At 43.0% G+C, this 18615-nt stretch overlaps 1 protein-coding gene across 6 annotated transcripts in view; it reads left to right on the top strand.

Moving 5' to 3' along the window:
• Positions 1–18615, top strand: part of GPAM (glycerol-3-phosphate acyltransferase, mitochondrial) — a 56409-nt gene that overhangs the window by 11392 nt on the left and 26402 nt on the right. For 2 of the 6 annotated variants that reach the window (XM_037165603.2, XM_037165602.2), the window contains exons 2-3: positions 14526–14656; positions 15745–15867. In XM_037165603.2, the coding sequence (XP_037021498.2) occupies positions 14555–14656; positions 15745–15867 (225 nt within the window). In that variant the 5' untranslated portion in view covers positions 14526–14554. Of the gene's footprint in view, positions 1–11446; positions 11594–12577; positions 12771–12957; positions 13785–14525; positions 14657–15744; positions 15868–18615 lie in introns of those variants that run through there. The other 4 variants (XM_037165604.2, XM_037165606.2, XM_053668385.1 and 1 more) reach the window with 4 other exon arrangements.

The raw sequence follows: 18615 nt of genomic DNA, 5'->3' as shown, positions 1-18615 counted from the left end.
CCCCTCCTTTATCATCATCAGAACCCTTTATTGGATAGTACTTAGCTGGCTCAGAGAGGTTAATACTTCCTTTACACTGTGCAAATACATGTTTCTGTCTCATCTTGCTTTAGACATTTTGAAAAGAACCAGGTTCAATTTGGCTATCTTCCAGATCAGGCTCTCAAATGATGATTCTTAATCTGGGGTCCATGAAGGACCTCAGAGGGGCATTATGAACCCTCGTAAGTTGAATGTAAACTTTTATATGCACACTTTTGCCCCGTTGGGGGAGAATTTAGAGTTGCATCCAATTCTGTGACGTCAAAGTTAGGAGCTCCTGCTTAAAAGATTTTACTGATTAAATCAAAGTACAGATGTTCCTTGAAAAACAATGGGGTTACATTCTGATAAACCCATAGTAAGTCAAAATTGTATCTAATACACCTAACGTAATAAGCATCATAGTTTAGCCCAGTCGATGTTAAACCTGCTCACAATACAATATCCATAAAAATGCTGGCAACACATCAGGCTGTAGGGTATTGGTTGTTTACCTGTGTGATCTCTGGATTGGAGCTGTGGCTTCCTCCTACCACTCAGCATCATGGGAGAGCATCATGTCACATGTGGCTAGCCTGGGAAAAGGTCAGATTCAAAGCATGGTTTCAACTGAGTGCATATTGCTCTCACAGCATTGTCAAATCCAAAAATTGTAAGTTGCATCATCGGAAGTCTGGGACCACCTGTATAGTTATCAGAAGAAAACTGTATGCAAATTTGTAACCTGAGAAGGAAACCTTGTTGGGGTTGGTGCTGCGGAAGCCTGTGATTCTAAAATAATGCATTGATTGATTACAGCCTGTGAAGGCAAGGGGGATTGATGCCTGGATCCAATAAAGCCTTCCCTTTTGAGGTGCGGACATTTTCCTAGGAAGTTTTACAATGACTGCAAACATTATATAGTGCCTACCATGCGTTGGGTACTGATTGTCCATTGCGTTACATGTTTTAGCTCATAATCCTCACAGCAGCCCTACGAAGCTGGGATTCTTATTAGCCTTGTTTTACAGATAAGGCGCAGGAAGATTAAAACCGTAGATTAAGCTTACAGGCCATATTTCATAGTTCTGGACGATACAGTTTGTCAAGCTGTAATTATGGGTTTGGAATAATGATCGTTTTGGATGTGTCTGTATGGCACCCGTAATTATGGCGCGGTGGCCTAGTTAGCAACAGGATTCCTATATGTGCCGTCTCTGGTTTTGTAAATAGAAGCAGATTGCAGGTCACACTGAGAGGAGACTATTCTGCCTAATTACAGTTTGGCTGAGTCACTGTGGTTTACGAAACGGGGTTACGGACCATGTGGAAATCTTTATTATTTTAACCATTATCACCATTAAAAAAATCCACACTGTACATAAGGCATGCTATAACCCTCTAGGCTTCAACTGAACCTTGTCTCTGGGTAGTTAAAATTCATGCTTTCCAGGATTTGATCAATTGATGGGACCTTTGATATAATCGATCTTCTACCTAGATTATATTTATTCAATTGTTAATGAGAGTTGACCTAGAAATCTAGACAGACTATTTTCTAAAAACATAGTTTATAAATAACCTGGAGTAACACCAACATTATGGACATTAAGGTTTATGTAATCCCATTTGTATGTATAGTGGTGACCTGGAATTCTACAATTCATGTACACATGTGAAATTTACATATGCATTTCAGTGATTTATGTTGGATAATGTAGGAACCCTGGACCAGAACTGAGAGCCTCTGGAAAAAGTAACTAAAATAATTTGACAACAGGGGCAGATGTTTTTCCAACTAAGCAGGAAAGAATGTGCAACAAGAATGAGTGAAGCCCTGGCTGGTGTGGCTCAGTGGATTGAGCACCAGCCAGCGAACCAAAGGGTCTCCAGTTCAATTTCCAGTCAGGGCATGTGCCTGGATTGCCAGCCAGGTCCCCAGTAGGGGGCGCACAGGAAACAACACACATTTATGTTTCTTCCTTCTCTTTCTCCCTCCCTTCCCCTCTGTCTAAAAATAGACTAAGTAAAATCTTGAAGGAAAAAAAAAAAGAAGGAGCACAGTATAAGTCACCCTGAATGAGAGGTCAGGCTCCACTGGCCACCCAATCAGCTCTATAGCAAAGTGGGGTTAGATCAGGGGATTGTACTTTGCGACCCTACGTTACAGAAAAGCCTATTATTCAATATATTACTTTCGTGTTGGAGGTCATCCTTGTACCAAATTTAAAGTCTTCTGTGAAATAGTGTGATGACGATTATCAGAAAATATTTGCTTAAAGACACAGTCCAGTGGCTTATATGCTTATTGTAGTTTGCTTTATACCAGGTAATTTAGACAACTGGAACCTGGGTGGATAATACTCTTTATTTTGGAAACCTCTTCTTTGGAGAAATCTGTTAAGTTATAGCTAAAGACAGTTGTAAGGAGCATGTTTAGAACTTTCAATAAATTTTCCAAAAGAAAATTTGGGGGCCTCTATGTCCCTGATATGCTAATTTAAAAAATATTCTAAAAATCGTCTTCGTTGAACATAGATTGATCTTCCTCCCAACAAGACTTAATTAGTAAGGTTCTAGCTTCCTTCAAACTCATTAAAAAAAGAATGGCCTACATGCAAAGTAGTTCTGCTTCTCCTTGTCTTTTCCATCTAATAATTTTTTTTTTTTTGACAAAGGCCAATTCTAGGGCAGGGAAAATACAGTGACTCTGTCTCCAGTCATGTCTAGCTTTCCCTTGCAAATTCCTTCCTTCAAATTCATTGGGCAGGTGTGCGTTGGCCTCCCAGCCTCTGCTCTGCCTTGGGCTCCATAGCAGCATTCAGTTCCATGCTGGGCCACTAGCCCCCGTGTGGCTGGGCACTACTGGAGACCTGGGCCCCTGTCCTCCTTGGTAGTTATTTCTGTTGTCCTCTTCTCTGGCCCAGGGAGTGACTAGGGTGGGGAAGGGAATCTTCTTCCTACCTCTCTATCAAGCTTGCACACATGGTGTCCCAAGACCTACAGAGTCCCGAGCCCCCCAAACTCTGTGTTTCATGTGTTCTACTCCGAGGACTTCTATCCCTAGAGCTAACCCTGTCCAGGACTATTTAATAGCCATTTACACACTCCTTTGTTAAACTGTTACCTAATCAGGTCTTGTATTTAGATATTCAACAAATAGATCTGGAATGTCTGTTTTGAGCAAAGCCCTGCACATGTTAGAACACAGAGGAAGGGAATAAGAAAAGTCAGGAGTGATATTTAAGAGAGAGAGGTGGATATTAGGTGATGATTCTATAATTAAGCATTCAGTTATAATTGTGACAAGTTCCCATGGGGGGCAAAACATGGGGGCCTGACTTAGTCTGAGGGTCAATAAAGGCTTTCATGAGGAGGTAAGATTTAATTACAAAGCATGACCTGGAGAGAAAGCAGGGGACTGTGTGGGAGTCACCGCCGGCAGAAGAGGCAATGTGTGTCAGGAAAGCCCAGAATCCATCTTTCTTGAACTGAAAGAAAGCCAGGGTTGCCAAAGTCAGAGAAACAAGGGACAAATGAGAGGAGGTGAGAGCTGTGAAGTTAGCAGGAGCCACCAGGCATTAGAAGCCGTGCTGAAGACTCAAGTCTTTGTCCTGAAAACTTGAGGAATGATTGACAGGATTTTAACCAGCTGGCATGGGATCAGGGCATGTTTGTCACTGCCTGTTGCATTTTCAAATCTTCTTTCTGGCCAAGGTGTGGGCCACTGGGGAGCGTGGTGAGATGGAAACAGACACAAGGATTCCAGGTGCTAAGTTGCTATGGCCCCAGGTAAGATGGTCATGGCCTGGACTAGGACAGTGCAGACAGAGAGGGAGATGAAAAGAATAATGAGTTTCAAGCTAATAAGAAGGTAAAATTACTAGAAGTTCATGTTGGATGGATTAAGAAGAAGTTAAGAAAGACTCCTAGGTTCTTGATCTGCTAAGGAGAAAGTATGGAGTAAAAATGAAAGAGGGTCTTGAGTCAGTAAAGGAGGTCAAGAAAAACCTTCCAGGTAGATGGAAAGGAATCTAGGAGTGCGTGGGGTTGTGAAAGCTGAGAAAAGGCCTTGCTTCTTAACACCTAGAGCTTGAACTTGCTCCATGAACCGTCAGTACCCAAAAGTCTGACATCAGGTTACACAACAGTGGCGAGGTTCTGGAAAAGACCTCCCTGAACCGTGGGCATGTACAGTCTAGTCCACGTCAGGCTCCCTCTTCCAGAAGATGAGACGTTTTGCTTCCAGCCAGCATCTCAGCTCCACAGGGCACATTGGACAATACCTTCCCAGAACCACTGGCGATTTTCAGGGAAGTGGTCTTTAGCAGTATTTAGGAACAAAAGTTTTCCCTAAAAGATAAGTTGTCTTCAGACATGCAATTCCCAGCATGACAAAGACATATTTTTATGATGTTCTGCAGGGTAATCTGGCCTGTTAGAAGTAACAAATCTCTTCATTCCAAACTGGGACCTTAGCTTCACCCAACCCAACCGGAAGGTCCTCTGAGGTTGTCCTGAGAGTCATGGGGGTTGTTCATAAATGTGTAGTTATCTTGTTTGGGGTACTTGGTAGGATTACGCTTCTTCACCCACTTGTTCGAGGTAATGAAATGGGCATAGAAGTGATGTATGGGTTCATAGCTGGTGCGTGGTTCACTGCACTCTCTGTTCCCAGCCTCAGCAATCACAGAAGTGGGGGACATGAGGGAGCCCCTCTCAGTGACCTTAATGAGCAGAGCCTCTAAATAACCTGCGGTTGATCTGCACCATAGACAGAAACAAACTTTGTGTCTTAAGACAATGTGACATTTATCACTGTATCATAACTTAGTCCACACTGACTGATACAGAAATACTCTTCCCAGAACAAAGTAACTTTAAGGGCTCATGTGATTTCCAAAGATTTTAGGACAAGTTCTATACCACGATTCCAGCTCAAAGGCATAGGATCTCTCTTTTGTCCTTGGAGTCTCTGTAAGAAGAAATTAACAATGATAATAGCTACTGCTTAGTAAATCTTACCATGTGGCAGGCACCATGCTAACTACTTTTTATGCATTATTCCATTTTACCTTAAAATAATGCAATAAGTAAGTGGACATTAGCTAATCTACTTTGAAAATGAGAGAATTGGGGCCCAGAGAGGTTAAATAACTGGCCCAAGCTAGCATGTGAGAGAATCAAGGTCGAAATTCAGGGCAGCACCCTCAGACATTCTTCTAAAAAGACTGAGGGTTAGCTACTGATGTTCAGACGACCAACTCAGTTCCTAAGCCAACCCCCTCTGAGTACTTTATAGAGTGGGGTTAACATTAAGATATGCTTTCAGACCCAGGATCTGGTGGCCCTGTCCTAACTACTAGGCTCTCACTTGCGCTGCCCAAAAATATATTAGTTATGTGTTTGGACTCCAGAGTCAGATAGAGATAAACTCAAATTGGAGTTCTGCCTCTTCTTTACCACTCCCTCTCCCTGCACCTCAGTTTTTCCCATAGGAAAAATGGGAGTGATAATAGTTCCTAGCTCTTGGAGCTGTGAAAGGATGGGCCCCTCGTTTGCCTGTTGACCCTCAGATCCACTCCCCATCCTCCTCTATCCTACTCTATGCTTGAGGGATGGGAAAAGCCTAATCCATTCTTCAGGCTGCCTTGCTCTTTGCTTCAGCCAGTCAAATCAGAGCGGCTGGCAGGTCATAACGGGGCACATAGAGAGAAAAGCCTGGGAGGGTATCTTCTTATTTCTCAGGTGACATCTCCAGCAGTGACAGACAGTTTGGTGGACTCAGCTCCTTCTCGGCAGCCCCTCTCTCCTTAGTCCCAGCCGTCTCCTACTTGTCTCTGGCCCCTGGCTCTGTTAACAACCTGATTAGCCACTCCAGCCCTGCTGGAGGGTAGTGACCCCACTCCTCCAGGGAGGGCAGTAATCTTCTGTTATTGCTGATCTCTGGACTGCTTCACCCTTCCCTTTCATTCTTTCTGCTCTCCTAAGACCTTTCCAAGTAGGTCTCAGTAGTAAGTAAAGTCCCATTACTGGCTGTCTGGGACTTTATGTTTTCCAGATTGTACCGGGGCTAGTTACAGAGGGTTGCAGGACATAATGCCTATGAAGTTCTTAGAACAGTGCTTGGCATATAATAAGTGCTCAGGGAATGGTAGCTTATGAAATGGCTTACTTACCTCTTCCCTAGATTCTGTGCTGCCAACTTGTCTCAGGCAGTTGCCTGCCTACCTACATTGTAGCTCTTGGTCACCGCCCATCCCTCCTCCTAGTCTGCAGGCCTGAGCTTCTGTTTAGGTTCATCCTTCTCTGATATTTACAGGGGAAAGGGCGTGTGCATTCCGGCACTACTTTTATGACACATGTCACAATTTTATTTCATTTTATTTTTCTTAGAAAGATTTTTTATCCTTGCCTGAGGACATTTTTTTTTTCATTGATTTTAGAGAGAGAGGAAGGGAGACAGAAAGGAAGAGAGGAGCATCTGTGTGAGAGAAAAGCATCAATTGGTTGCCTCCTGTATGTGCCTGGACCAGGGACTGAACCCACAGCCTAGGTACATGCCCTGGCCTGGAATCAAACCTCCAACCTTTCGGTTGTGGGATGATGCTCCAACCAACTGAGCCACACCAGCCAGGGCCACAGTTTGACTTTCAATTTTCCCAACTTCTTACTATAGCTTCAAAAGCCCTGCCCCACCGGGCCCGTCTGGCTTCCCAGCGCCTCCGCCTGCCGCTTTCCCCTTCTTCCCCTTCAGCCCACACTGCTCTGTCCTCTCCGCCAACCGCTGCCCTCCCTCGGGCTTTGGCAGGTGTCAGGGAAAGCTCTTCCCTGGCTTCTTCCATGCTGTTCACACCGCAGCCTTCACGTGCCTGCTTCCTCCTTAGTGAGGCCCTGCCTGGCCCCCTTGTCCAAGGCGGGTCACCTCTATTATTCTCTGTGATAGGTGAGTTTGGATTGTCTCTGAACGTCTCACATTTTGTTGTGGTTTCATTTGTTTCCCTGTCTCCCACTTTCTGCTTACTGTCTCCCTCCCAACATGCCGTAGGCCACTCGATTAATGCCACGAAGGCAGGCTCCCTGTGTGACAGCTTCATCCGTGCCCTTAGTGCCTGAGAAGGTGCTTGGCACAGAACCGGCTGTCAGTCAATGTGCCATGAATGAATGGGTGTTCAAATCATCCGTCTGAGCTGCTCATGTCGGGGAACCCTAGAAGTCCAGGGGCGGTCATTTGGGCGATTCCCCTCTTCTCCCTTTGTCTGGTACTGTGTCATGCAGGGAGCCTGAAAGCAGAGGCCCAGGCTGGGTTTGGAGAGGTCTCCTTCGTCACCTAGCCCAGGCCCTGCGTGTGTGTGAAGCGCCATTCCCTCCACAACGTGATCAGCCAGTGGGACCTTTGCTGAAGGTTCCCAAGACTCCAGACTCTTCCCCGTCCTGCCTCCTTCACCCTCCTTCTGAGACTTGCTACCCCCAAGGCCCCCCATGGCGGGAAGGAGGACTTCTGGATAGGGACCGTGATCAGAGCTTCTGCCCTCTGCCCCTTCTCAGTGCCTGGGCCACTCCGGCCTCTACCGCCTTCCCAAACACTCCAGCCCAGGTCCACACAAAAGTAACAGGGGCCCATGTAGGCTTTGCCTTCTTGGCAACCGTCCCCAGCCAACAGTTTCTGTCTCTCTTTTTTTCTTTTTGGCTTTTAGTAACAAAAGAGGCTGTTAATTGCAATTACTCAACATGCCTTATGGGCTTAGGGAACTCAGAATTTAAGCCATAGAACCTGGATACATTTCTAGGAGAAGGGGGAAAAAATCCTTTCACTTCTTAAGAATAGACTAAAAATGATTTTTAAAAAAACGAGACTTTAATTTCCCTGCTTTATTGGTCAGCAGATCCCGTACTCAGACCGCCATCTAGAGCTGGTGTCCTCCCCTGAGGCACAGCTGGTGGCTGGGAGCCTGGAGCCCTCCCAGCACGGGCTGGGCCTGGGGAGCCCTACCTAGTTCCTGCTGGCCTTCCTTCACAGAGTTGGGGGGCAGGGGCTCGGGTGGGGTTGGGCCTTGTCTTGTAACCTGTCCAGATCGACTTGCCAAGACAGTCCCCCCCCAGAAGTCTGACCACCTGCTGCTTGGCTTATCTGAAATTTCTAGCTTACTCTACTTGGTAAGGCAGTTTTCAGTCAAACCAAAGCCCTTGTTCTGCCCCAAATGTGGTGAAAGAGAGCCAGGCAGAGTCCATTTTCTTCTTGCCTAAGGTACTGTCAAAACAGCACGCTCTAAAGTCACTTCCACTGCCTTCCACTGGCATGACACGCTGGCAGGGACTGTCCCTTAACGCTCTGTTTCCTTCCATATGTTCAAGTTAGTCTAGAGGCCAGAACTCTGCCCAGAATTACATGTGAATTTGTTCATTTACTCTCTCCACTACTAGAGTGCTGGAATGTTTTCCCACATTTTGTACATTCACAGGGTTTACATTTACATTGTGCCTTTGTAATGCACCAAACTGTCCAAAGGTTTTCCCACTTTCCTTACAGTCTCCCACCCCCCTCTCTGCAATGTGAGTCTTTCAGGTTTTGGAACGTGACTGGGAACACTAAATGCTTTACTGTGTGTTTTTTTTTTTGTTGTTACATTCATAGAGTTTTACTTCTATTAATTTCTCACTAAGTATTGCTTTAGTTATAGCTCTCAACTTATGACATATTAGGTTTTCAATATCATTTTGTTCAAAATAATTTCTAATTTCCATTCTTATTTCTCCTTTAAACCATGTTATTTTTAGAAGCATATTTGTTTCCAAATGTATGTTTTTTTTTCTGGATACCCATAAGTTATTGATTTCTAGTTTCTATTGTGGTCAGGATATGTTTTTTTATGTGCTTTGAATTCTTCTAAATCTACTGAGACTTGTTTTATGGCTCACAGTACAGTGTGTCATGGGAAATGTTCTGGAAATGCACTTGCAAAGAAAGATACTCTCCTACCGTTGAGTGCAGTAAACACTCATAGTATATGGTGTAGTGTTTGTTCTCAATGTCAAGTAGGCCAAAACGGTTGATAGTGTTGCACAAGCCTTGTACATTTTTTCTGATTTTCTGCCTACTTGCTCTGTCAGATACTGAGAGAGGTATATTAAAATTGCTGATTATAATCATTAATTTTTCTATTTCTCCTTGCAATTCTGCCAGTTTTTCATTCATACATAATGGAAGCTCCTTATTAGATGCATGCTTTTTTATTGAATTTATCAGGATAACACTGGTTAATAAAATTATACAAGTTTCAGGTGCACAATTCTACAACACAGCACCTGCGCACTGAATTGTGTGTTTACCACCCGAAATCAAGTTTCTGTCCATCACCACTTAGCACCCATCCCCTCCTCCCCCTCCCCCATCCCCTCCTCTTGGTGATCGCCACACTGTCATCTGTGTCCATGAGTTTTTTTTTAGATGAGTAAATGTTCAGAATTGGTTTCCTCCTGTAGATAGACTCCTTCATCATCATGGAATGATCGTCTTTATTTCTGGGAATATTCTTTCCATTGAAATTCACTTTGTCTGATATTAACTAACCACCTGTATTTCTTTTGATTATCATTAGCATGGTCCATTGCTTTTAAGTCTTTGACTTTTATTTGCCTTAATGTTGAAAGTGATTTTTTTGTTATAGTCAGCAATTGGTTTTTGCTTTTTTTTTTTTATCAAGTCAGACAACCTGCCTTTCACTTGGGGGTAATTACTTATATGTTTGGTTTTAAATCTAACATCTTGCTGTGTTTTCTCTGTACCCCACCCTTGCCTTCTTTATTCTCATTTACTAACTTCTTTTAAACTCATGAGAGCTTTCTTTTAACTTTTCTACTCTACTTTCTTCATTGATGTATTAGCTATAGGAGTTAGAGTATACATGTTATCACAATTTACCTTCAAGTATATCGGACCACTTTATGCTTAGTATAAGAATACTACAACAAATACTCTCCCCTTTCTGAATGTGGTTGTTTGTCATACATTTTATTTCTACATATGTTATAAGCTGTACAACATACCATTTATTTTTGCATTAGGCAATTATCTTTGAATAGAATCTTATTAAAGGAGAAAACATTTTATTTACCTACATGTGATTTCTTGAGATCTTAATTCTTTTGTGTAGACTCAGCTTTCTGTTTGATTGTATTTTCTTTCTACCTGAAGGATTTTCTTTTAACATTTCTTATACTAAATGTCTGCAGGTGATACAAGTATATATTCTTTCAGCTTTTGTACGTCACAGCATATCTTTATAGACTTTTTCCCAGTACTTTAAAGAGGCTGCCCCCTGTCTTCTTGTTTGCCAATTTCTGATGAGAAGTCTAATGTCATTTTTATCTTTGTTCTTTTGCACGGGAATGCCTTTTTGCCCCTCTGATTGCTTAAAAATTTTCACTTTCCCACTAGTTTTAAAGAATGTAATTGTGATGTTTTTGGTATAGTTTTCTTCATGATTCCACTTAGTTTGTTGAGCTTCCTGGATTTGTGAGTTTACAGTTTTCATGAAATTTGTAAAGTTTTCAGCCATTGTTTCTACAAATATTTTCTGTCCTTCCTGACCTCTCCTATCATATTTCTCCTTTACTTTAGGGAATCCAGTTGTGTGTTTATCAAGCTCCCGATACTCTGCTTATTTTTCTCTTCATTCTTTTTACTCCCTTGTAGACAAGTGTCCTATGCTGCCTCCTGCTTTATTTTGCTTAGTTTGTTTTAGTTGTTGTAGCAAGAGGGTAAATTCAGTCCCGGTTGCGCCATCCTGGCCGGCTGGACTAGATTACTTTAGGTTATCGTGGTTCTGTCTATAAGAAAGATTGCCAAGGGTGTCACTTGTTTCCAAAACAACTCTCGTTAAGTAACCTGAAGATGTGCAATCCACACTCCTGTAAGTACAATACACTCTTGTGCAATGGGTGTTATGAGTCCCACAAATGAACTTCACGTGAAACAATCTCATTTCCCCCCATGGCTTACCTTTTAATTCCTGTAATGTTTTCTCTGCTTCGTTTGCCTTACTTTCTCTTGAGCAGTGACTCAAAACCTGAGGCTTTTTTTTTTGTTTGTTTGTTTTCTCCCTGCCCCCTCCTTTTTTTCTTTTCCTTTTTTGGTCAGGTACCAGTGATCTGTACATAAAATTTCATGATGTTTTGACATTAGAATTTCTCTGATTCTGGTTAGCAGAGTCCTTGAGTATTTAGGTGTGTGGTTGGAGCTAAGGAGCATGGGGGTTGATAAAAACAGGGTCTTAAACGTCAAGATATATATGTATATGTGTATGTGTGTGTGTATCTCCATGATTGTTTTAAAAGAGGGAACACACCTGCATTTTGGGATCAATTTATACCAGAAGTAGAAAGCTCAAGAGAAAGAATTCCTGTTTTTCTTCTTGTTCCCCAGCTCCAACAAGTGTGTATTGGGTGCTTAACACTACAAAGCACTACAGTCTTACCTAAGAGACTGAGGCAAGTCACTGACAGCGATGATGAGTTCATTATCTTGTGGAAGAATGACACAATGGCTAAAGACCCAAGGCGTGGTACCAGAGTAAGTCTGTGAGGTTGGTTTCCCAGGAGAGGATCATCAGTGAGTGCTGAGTAGATTAAGGCTTGGAGACCTAGTTCAGGAAGAAACAAGAATTTAGGGGAAAGTGTTGGCGTGAACGCAGTAGTATGACTGTTCATGTCATGTCTGGGGACAGTCAGAAAGGTTGAAGTAAGGGGCTCCTGAGGGAGAATAGTGGGAAAAGTGGAAGCCTACCTGTGAACGCCTTCTGTGCCGGGCCCGGGCCCGTGGGCTGTTGGAAAGCTCTGGGTGGTTTTTGATGGGTGGGCATGACTATAGACATGTTTTGAAGAGAGGCTTAGGGTTAATGTGTGCAAGGGAGGCCAGGACTGGTGGCAGAGATGTGAGGGCAAGGACTATTCTAAATCATCTTTGTATTCTCAGCTGCTAGTTCAAAGGTAATGATTGCGGCTTGAGTCCATGCAAGATGTAATTGCTTTCTTCCTAATTTACTGATGCCCTGGGTAAGCAATGGCCTTGTCTACAGCAGGAAAAATATTGTGAAAGAACCTCTGTCTCCAGCGTTACTTTGAAGGGCTGACAGTAGGCAAATTTGGATTCAGACTCCTTCACGACTTTTTTTTTTTTAATTCCTCTTTTTTTTTTTTTCCCGTTAAGGAAAAGGCACTCAGCCACTGTTACAGAAATTACACAACAGGGCCATCCCCAGTCCCTACCTAATAAATTCTACATAGTCTTACAAAGCTCTTAACAAGGCGGATCAACTTGTACACAGAAATCCACGGGGCACACTCCCACCAGCGCCTGGTGCATATACAAGCTCCCAGCTGAGCAGTTTGCACAATGCAAACTTAGACACACACGCTCACGTGAGTCAGCGCCGAGGCAGAACAACCACTCGTTTGGGCACGCACACACCCTGCTTAGCCACCGAGAGACACACTCGTGTGCACACACTCTCCCCCGAGACCCACACACGGCGTGCAAGGCCACGGGCCACCCCAGGCCTGCGGACTCGCGGCTGGCCCGTCATTCCCGGGCGCCCGTTGCGTCACCGGAGCGCGACACTGCGGTGAGCACCGGTGGAGACTCGAAGGGCCGGCAGCTGCAGCTCTTGACGCCGGCGGGGCTGCGAGCGCCTGCGGCCAGGGCAGCGGCGGGCTGCGGGGGGCTGCTGGGGCCGGGAGCGCCGGGACAGGTGCGTGGTCGCCTCTGCGCCGGAGCCCGCGCGGCTCCCGCAAGTTGCCGGAGCGGTCTGTGTCCCCCGACCTCTGCCCCGAGTTCGGGGGTCTCCCTGGGAAGTGGGTCGCGGGTAGTGCCGGAGTCGGGGCCGGGAGTGTGCTTTTCCGGGGGATCAGAAGCCGGGCTGGTTCTGCGGACTCAGCGCCCTGCGCGCTCGGACGGGACGCGGGGCACTGGCTCTGGCGCGGAGGCGGCAGGGATGCTCCGAGACCGGCGGGTGCTGGGACTTGGCGCTGGCGGGCGACCGGTGCGTGATCGTACTGAGCGCTCGCTGGGTGTTAAGACACGGTGCGAGGCTCTGCATGGGTATTTTCCAGTCCTCCCAGAATCCCAGGAGGTAAGAGCTATCGTATTATGCACATTTTCCAGGCGGGGAAACCAGGGCATCGAAGTTAACCACTGTATCTGAAGTCCCGCCGGTACTAAGACGGGGGGACTTGAACTTGGGATGTTTGACTTCAGAGTTGCCCTCCTGCCTCTGCGAGTTTCAGAGCCCACAGTTGGCTCCCCTTCGTCCGTAGTCTGGCACCTCCGGTTTTTTTCCTCTTTTTTTAAACTTCTCGACCTTGGATAGACACTAGAGGGAGGGAGGAGCGAAGTGTGGACTTTCCGTGGGCACAAGACGCTTTCTCTCCCCCTCCTCTCGTTGCTGGCGCCATCGCGTCTTCATTTTCTCTGGCAGCACCGGGCTCCCGCTGCTGTGACTCCGTGGAACCGAGAGCTGAGTTTTAGTTTATACAACCGGAGAGCTTTCGTGCCACGTGCATTGCCTTACTACCCTCTTCCTCTCGCCTGTTGCGTTCTATCGTTAACTTACGTCAATTGTCAAGGACACATGTGGTAGTTATGCTAGGACACGTTATTGCAACAAGCCCGTGTGGCGATGGTGAAGGAGTGGGCATGACCTCGAAGGAACGCTGTGAAGCTGGAATTGACCTTCCAGAGTTTTAAAGGAATAATTTAAGGCCAGGTGAGAATTAGTCAAAAGCCATCTGAAAAATAATTCTAAGCTTATGTTAGAAGTTTTTATATTTTAGGTTCATATCTACTTTTTTTTTAGCTGTTCATTGTTAGTGAAGATTTTTTTGTAGGTAGGAAAAGACTTGTTGAAAAGGATGAAAACATCAAATAAAGATTTCATAAAAGGTGGTTTTGTTTTAGGGCTTTGCAGATGTACTAAAAGTGCAAATATTGCGTTTAAGGCATCACAAGAAAATGAAGAGCTTAATTCCGTTTAAGTGGGAAACTTTAAAGGTGTCCTCATCACCTATACTCCTTTTGCATTATTGAAATTCCCAGCACAGAATTTTAAAAAGTTACCTAATTATGTGTATACCTATAACTTGTATTTAATTAAATAAACCCATTCCTTCAATCCTTCAGGAATTATTCAGTTATTAACACAAATAATAATTCTTTGTCATGTACCTGAAATAAGCTATTATTTACTCTTACAAATTCATAGCTATTTTCTTTAGGAAATCTAAAGATACAAAGATTGATTATTTTGAAATCAAATCTGCCTAACTGAATTCATATAAACACGTCAAAGTCCATTTTTACACTTGGACTGAACCTGGTGGAAGTCTGTCGGTAGTTCATTTGACATCCTCTTACGGAGCAAAATCATGTGGAAGTCAGAATTTCGAGTTCTCGTATTTACCCTCTAGAGTCCTGATTAACTTAAATGGTACGTGTATTTTCTTTACAGCACATGATTTAGGAGTCACGCTTTATGTCATGGATGAATCTGCACTGACCCTTGGCACGCTAGATGTTTCTTATCTGCCAAATTCAGCAGAATACAGCGTTGGCCAATGCAAGCATGCAAGTGAGGAATGGGTAAGTTTCAGATTAAAATGTGGATTAAAAGCGGTCAGCCTAAAGACGTTCATTGCAATATTATTTATGAAGGTGGAAATGCTGGAGCTGACTTTGTATCAATAACTGGGAAGAAAAACTGAGTAAGAAATTTAACTACAGACATATTAAAAAGCAAAATACTTTTGCCTAGACAAAACCTACTAGTATTTGTTTGGGATGGTGTCATTATAAAGATATCTTTAAAATGTTTCTATGTCTATTTTCCATAATTGTATCTAATAAATGTAAGTTTTTAATGAAAATAAAGTTTATTTAAAATAATTAAAAATAGGAAATAAATTTTAGCATGAACCCAATCCAAAGGGTAAATGTTATCTTGTGTTGTTTTCTCTAGTTCAACATAACTTGGCATGTTTAAAATATTTGCTTTATATAAAAATGGTGATAGGTTTTTTCTTTTTTTGCTTATTTTTGAGACTGTAGTATCAGTAGCATTTGAGCAATGGAGGAACTCAAAGTTAGGGAAAAAATGCTTAGAATAGGAGAGTTTGGCCCTAATTGTACAATACACCTATAATTTCAGTTTCAGCCTTTACACTTTCTTCTTAGGATAAACGAATGTTCTGTAAGTGTATCTTGTTTTTCATTTCAAGCAAAAGAGTTTAAGCTGTATTATAACAATTTGCTTACTATGTAAGGCCGTGGCAAATAGTTCTTTTTGTGGGAGTGTATGATTTAAGAGAGAGTAAGAAGAACTCTTAACATAGGGATCCAGGCGTCTGATTTTATTCATCTTGCTGTTGTGCGAGGCTGTTTGAGCTTTGCCAACTTTGTGTTAAAACCTTGAATGCTGCCTTGAGTGTGCAGTGTCTTTTGCCAGCTATTGCTGTTCTTAGGTGCTCAGCTTTTGCTCTTCTTCGGAGAGCTGACTCTGGAGGGAGTACCTTGAATGAAAATCACTCTGAGAAACACGTAATTATACCACCGCCCAAAGAAAATGTCTCAAAAGTTTCTCTTTTAGCTGGAATATCTTAGTTTTGGAGATCATGTGGATATGCATAATTTTCTTGCCATTTAGTGACCACTTTTTCCTTAATATCTTTTAGGATGAATGTGGTTTCAGACCTACTCTCTTCAGATCTGCAACCTTGAAATGGAAAGAAAGCCTAATGAGCCGGAAGAGGCCGTTTGTGGGGAGATGTTGTTATTCCTGTACTCCCCAGAGCTGGGTAAGAATGTTACTGCTCATGACCTTTAATAAACCCTTGATATATGTGACATAGATTTCCAGCTTTGTGTGAATTTGGTATTGGGCAAATACCAAACAGACTTAATTCACTTTTAGAATTTATTTTTAGTCTTTTTTTCTAATTTCTATTTTTAGAATTTAGAGCTATATTTATAAACCGAATATTCCACGTCAAGATGTTGACTCGGTCTTTCATTCCTGCAGTCAGTGAATATTGGTCTGGTAGTTGATGCTCAGCGAGATTGGGTTTTTCAGCAGTTTTGGTATGACGTCCTGGGGAGAGCAGGTCTTACTTTGGGTTAACTCTTCCCAAACATTTGCAGGAACCTTCAAGTAACTTCCAGATATCGAACTTTAGCTCGCGTGGCTTTGTCTAGTGTGAGTCCTCTGTTTCAGGGGTGAGTGGGGCAGGTGTCTGCTGACCCTGACAGTGAGAAATGGTCACTGAAAGCTTAGGTGACAACTTTTAGAAGAGTGTGTATGGGTTTGTTGTTTGTATTTTGGTGAAAAAAAACCCTCAAGCCATGCAAAATCTTCCACATTGGGGTGCCGGTATTGGTATTTGAGGAGAGCTGATTAGATGAGAGGTTTGCTTCTGGTGGCAGTTTGCCAGAGGGACACGTGAGCACCGGACGGTGGACTTGAATGTGGCTGTGTCCTAAAGCTGCAGAGTTACCTCTAAAAAGGTGTACCTGGTTGTTAAGCTCTCTTTGAAATGGGTCAGTTATCATGACATAAAAATTCTGCCCTTAGAGGACCTGCCATTCATAGAGGTTGCTCATAGTTTGTGTGAGTAGGTAAACTGTGCAGTGTGAATGTTTTACTGAGGGTTGGCTTGGCAGGAAGTAGAATTCTGAGTCTGGGATACAGGGACTTTCTAACCTGGAAGAGATTTTTGTGGGACCCAAGCAGTTTACGTTAAATATGCATGTCTGCTCATGAATGTGTTGATATAAATATTGTTCCTTTATTTTATTTTATTGTTGTGTCCTTATCCGAGGATATGTTTATTGATTTTAGAGAGAGAGGAAGGTGGGAGAGGGGAGAGAAAGAAATGGGATGGAGGTGAGAAAAAGGGAGAGAGAGGGAGAGAGAAGGAGAGAGAAAAAATCAATCGGTTGCCTCCCTCCCGTACCTGCTCCACCCAGAGACTGAACCTGCAACCTAGGTGTGTGCCCTGACCAAGAATCGAACCTTTCCATATATGGGACAATGCTCCAACCAGCAGAGCCAGCCGGCCAGAGCTAAAAGTTGTTCCTTTTAAGTCACAAGTACTTTGCTGGTGCAAGAACTTAAGAATTTGGTAGCATTGAAGGACCGTGGAAATTTCTAGTCTAGGAGTAAGGCCAGTTCAAGTTAATAGGCCAATAGAAATAAAGATTTAAATAGAAGATCATGTGGCTTTTCTTTTTTTTAGATCTGTCATCTCATCTAATTGTAATTTTAAATGCTTAAAAAACTAAAGCAATACGTTAACTCTAATGTGTTATTAAGTCAGGAAAGAGTATGGGGAATTATTTGTGGTGGTGATGGGTTTGGGGCAGGGATAGGTGGGTAATATAACAGATCATTGATTCTTGCCTAAATATCGTACCTGAACTTTAGGTACTATAGTACCTAAATACAAGAGGTGAACTTGATCTTAAAATTCTTCGATGGCATGTTTATTTAAAATACTTGTTTGACCATGTTTTTATTGTAACTTTTGAGTATTCGTTACCCTTTCTCTGAAATCTTGTTTCCCTTTTCTCTAAGAAAATTTCACTTAGTATTTTTACATCTTTTGTTGGTAATACATTATCTCAGCATTTATTCGTGCCAAGTTTACCTGTTGTTCACATTACTTTCCAGACTTTTTCTTTTCAGCAGGTCCTGCTGGATATCTTTTAAGGTTACCTGTAAAGAGGATGACCTTTAACCACGTGTTATCTCATTAAGTGGAACCTTTGGTTTAAAGGAATAGCAACACCGTGCCTGCTCTGTGGAGCAAGATCCAGGATTGAATCTTAAACATATGTCAGCCTCAATTTTCCTGTTTCTAAGATGGGGATAATACTTCTTGTGTGTCAAGATTATTAGGGGGGTTAATAATCTAATTATAACTGCATGTCCCTTCTTTTTGTTAGTCATTAAACTTTATTTGCAGAACAGTCGCAGTTTTATTTCAGCAACAGAGCATGTAGCCAGTAGTAGTATTGATTGTAGCCTAATGCCTGGTGTCAGTGCTGAGATACAAACTATCTCCCTGGTATATCATGGAAACCAGCCGTGAATCCCTTCCCCTGAACATCAAAGATTAAGTCCACATTTACGCCCCAAAGTATGCACTCACTTGGAAGTTTTCGAATAGTTAGTAGTGATCCTCCTCTTCAGTTTGGAACAGCTGATATGTGGGGACTCATGTGAAAATAACTACTAATTTCTCTACATTGGTTTTGTTTTTTAAATGTGCATGTTACTTTTAGCATAGTGCTTTTCTGTTTTGGCAACTTGGAAATCTCCAGTATCAGTGTCAATGACTCGAGCACTCGGCGGCTTCGATTCTCTGGGGTTGGTGGGGGGGTGGGCAGGGAAGGGAGAGGCACTACTATTCCCTGTATAAGATGTTAAGGATTAATGTTGAGTTTGTGACCATCTTTAAAGGCTAAAAGGTGCTTTTCGATAAAACATAATCTTTCTTCATCACTTTGACTTTCGAAGTAATGCCCAACGTTAGGCTTGAATTTTG

The sequence above is a fragment of the Artibeus jamaicensis genome, unplaced genomic scaffold (assembly GCF_021234435.1).
Source record: "Artibeus jamaicensis isolate MK-2021 breed Jamaican fruit bat unplaced genomic scaffold, CSHL_Jam_final contig_490, whole genome shotgun sequence".
Lineage (NCBI taxonomy): Eukaryota > Metazoa > Chordata > Mammalia > Chiroptera > Phyllostomidae > Artibeus > Artibeus jamaicensis.
Note: the sequence above shows the minus strand (reverse complement) of the source record. Positions and strands in the feature narration are given on the sequence as shown.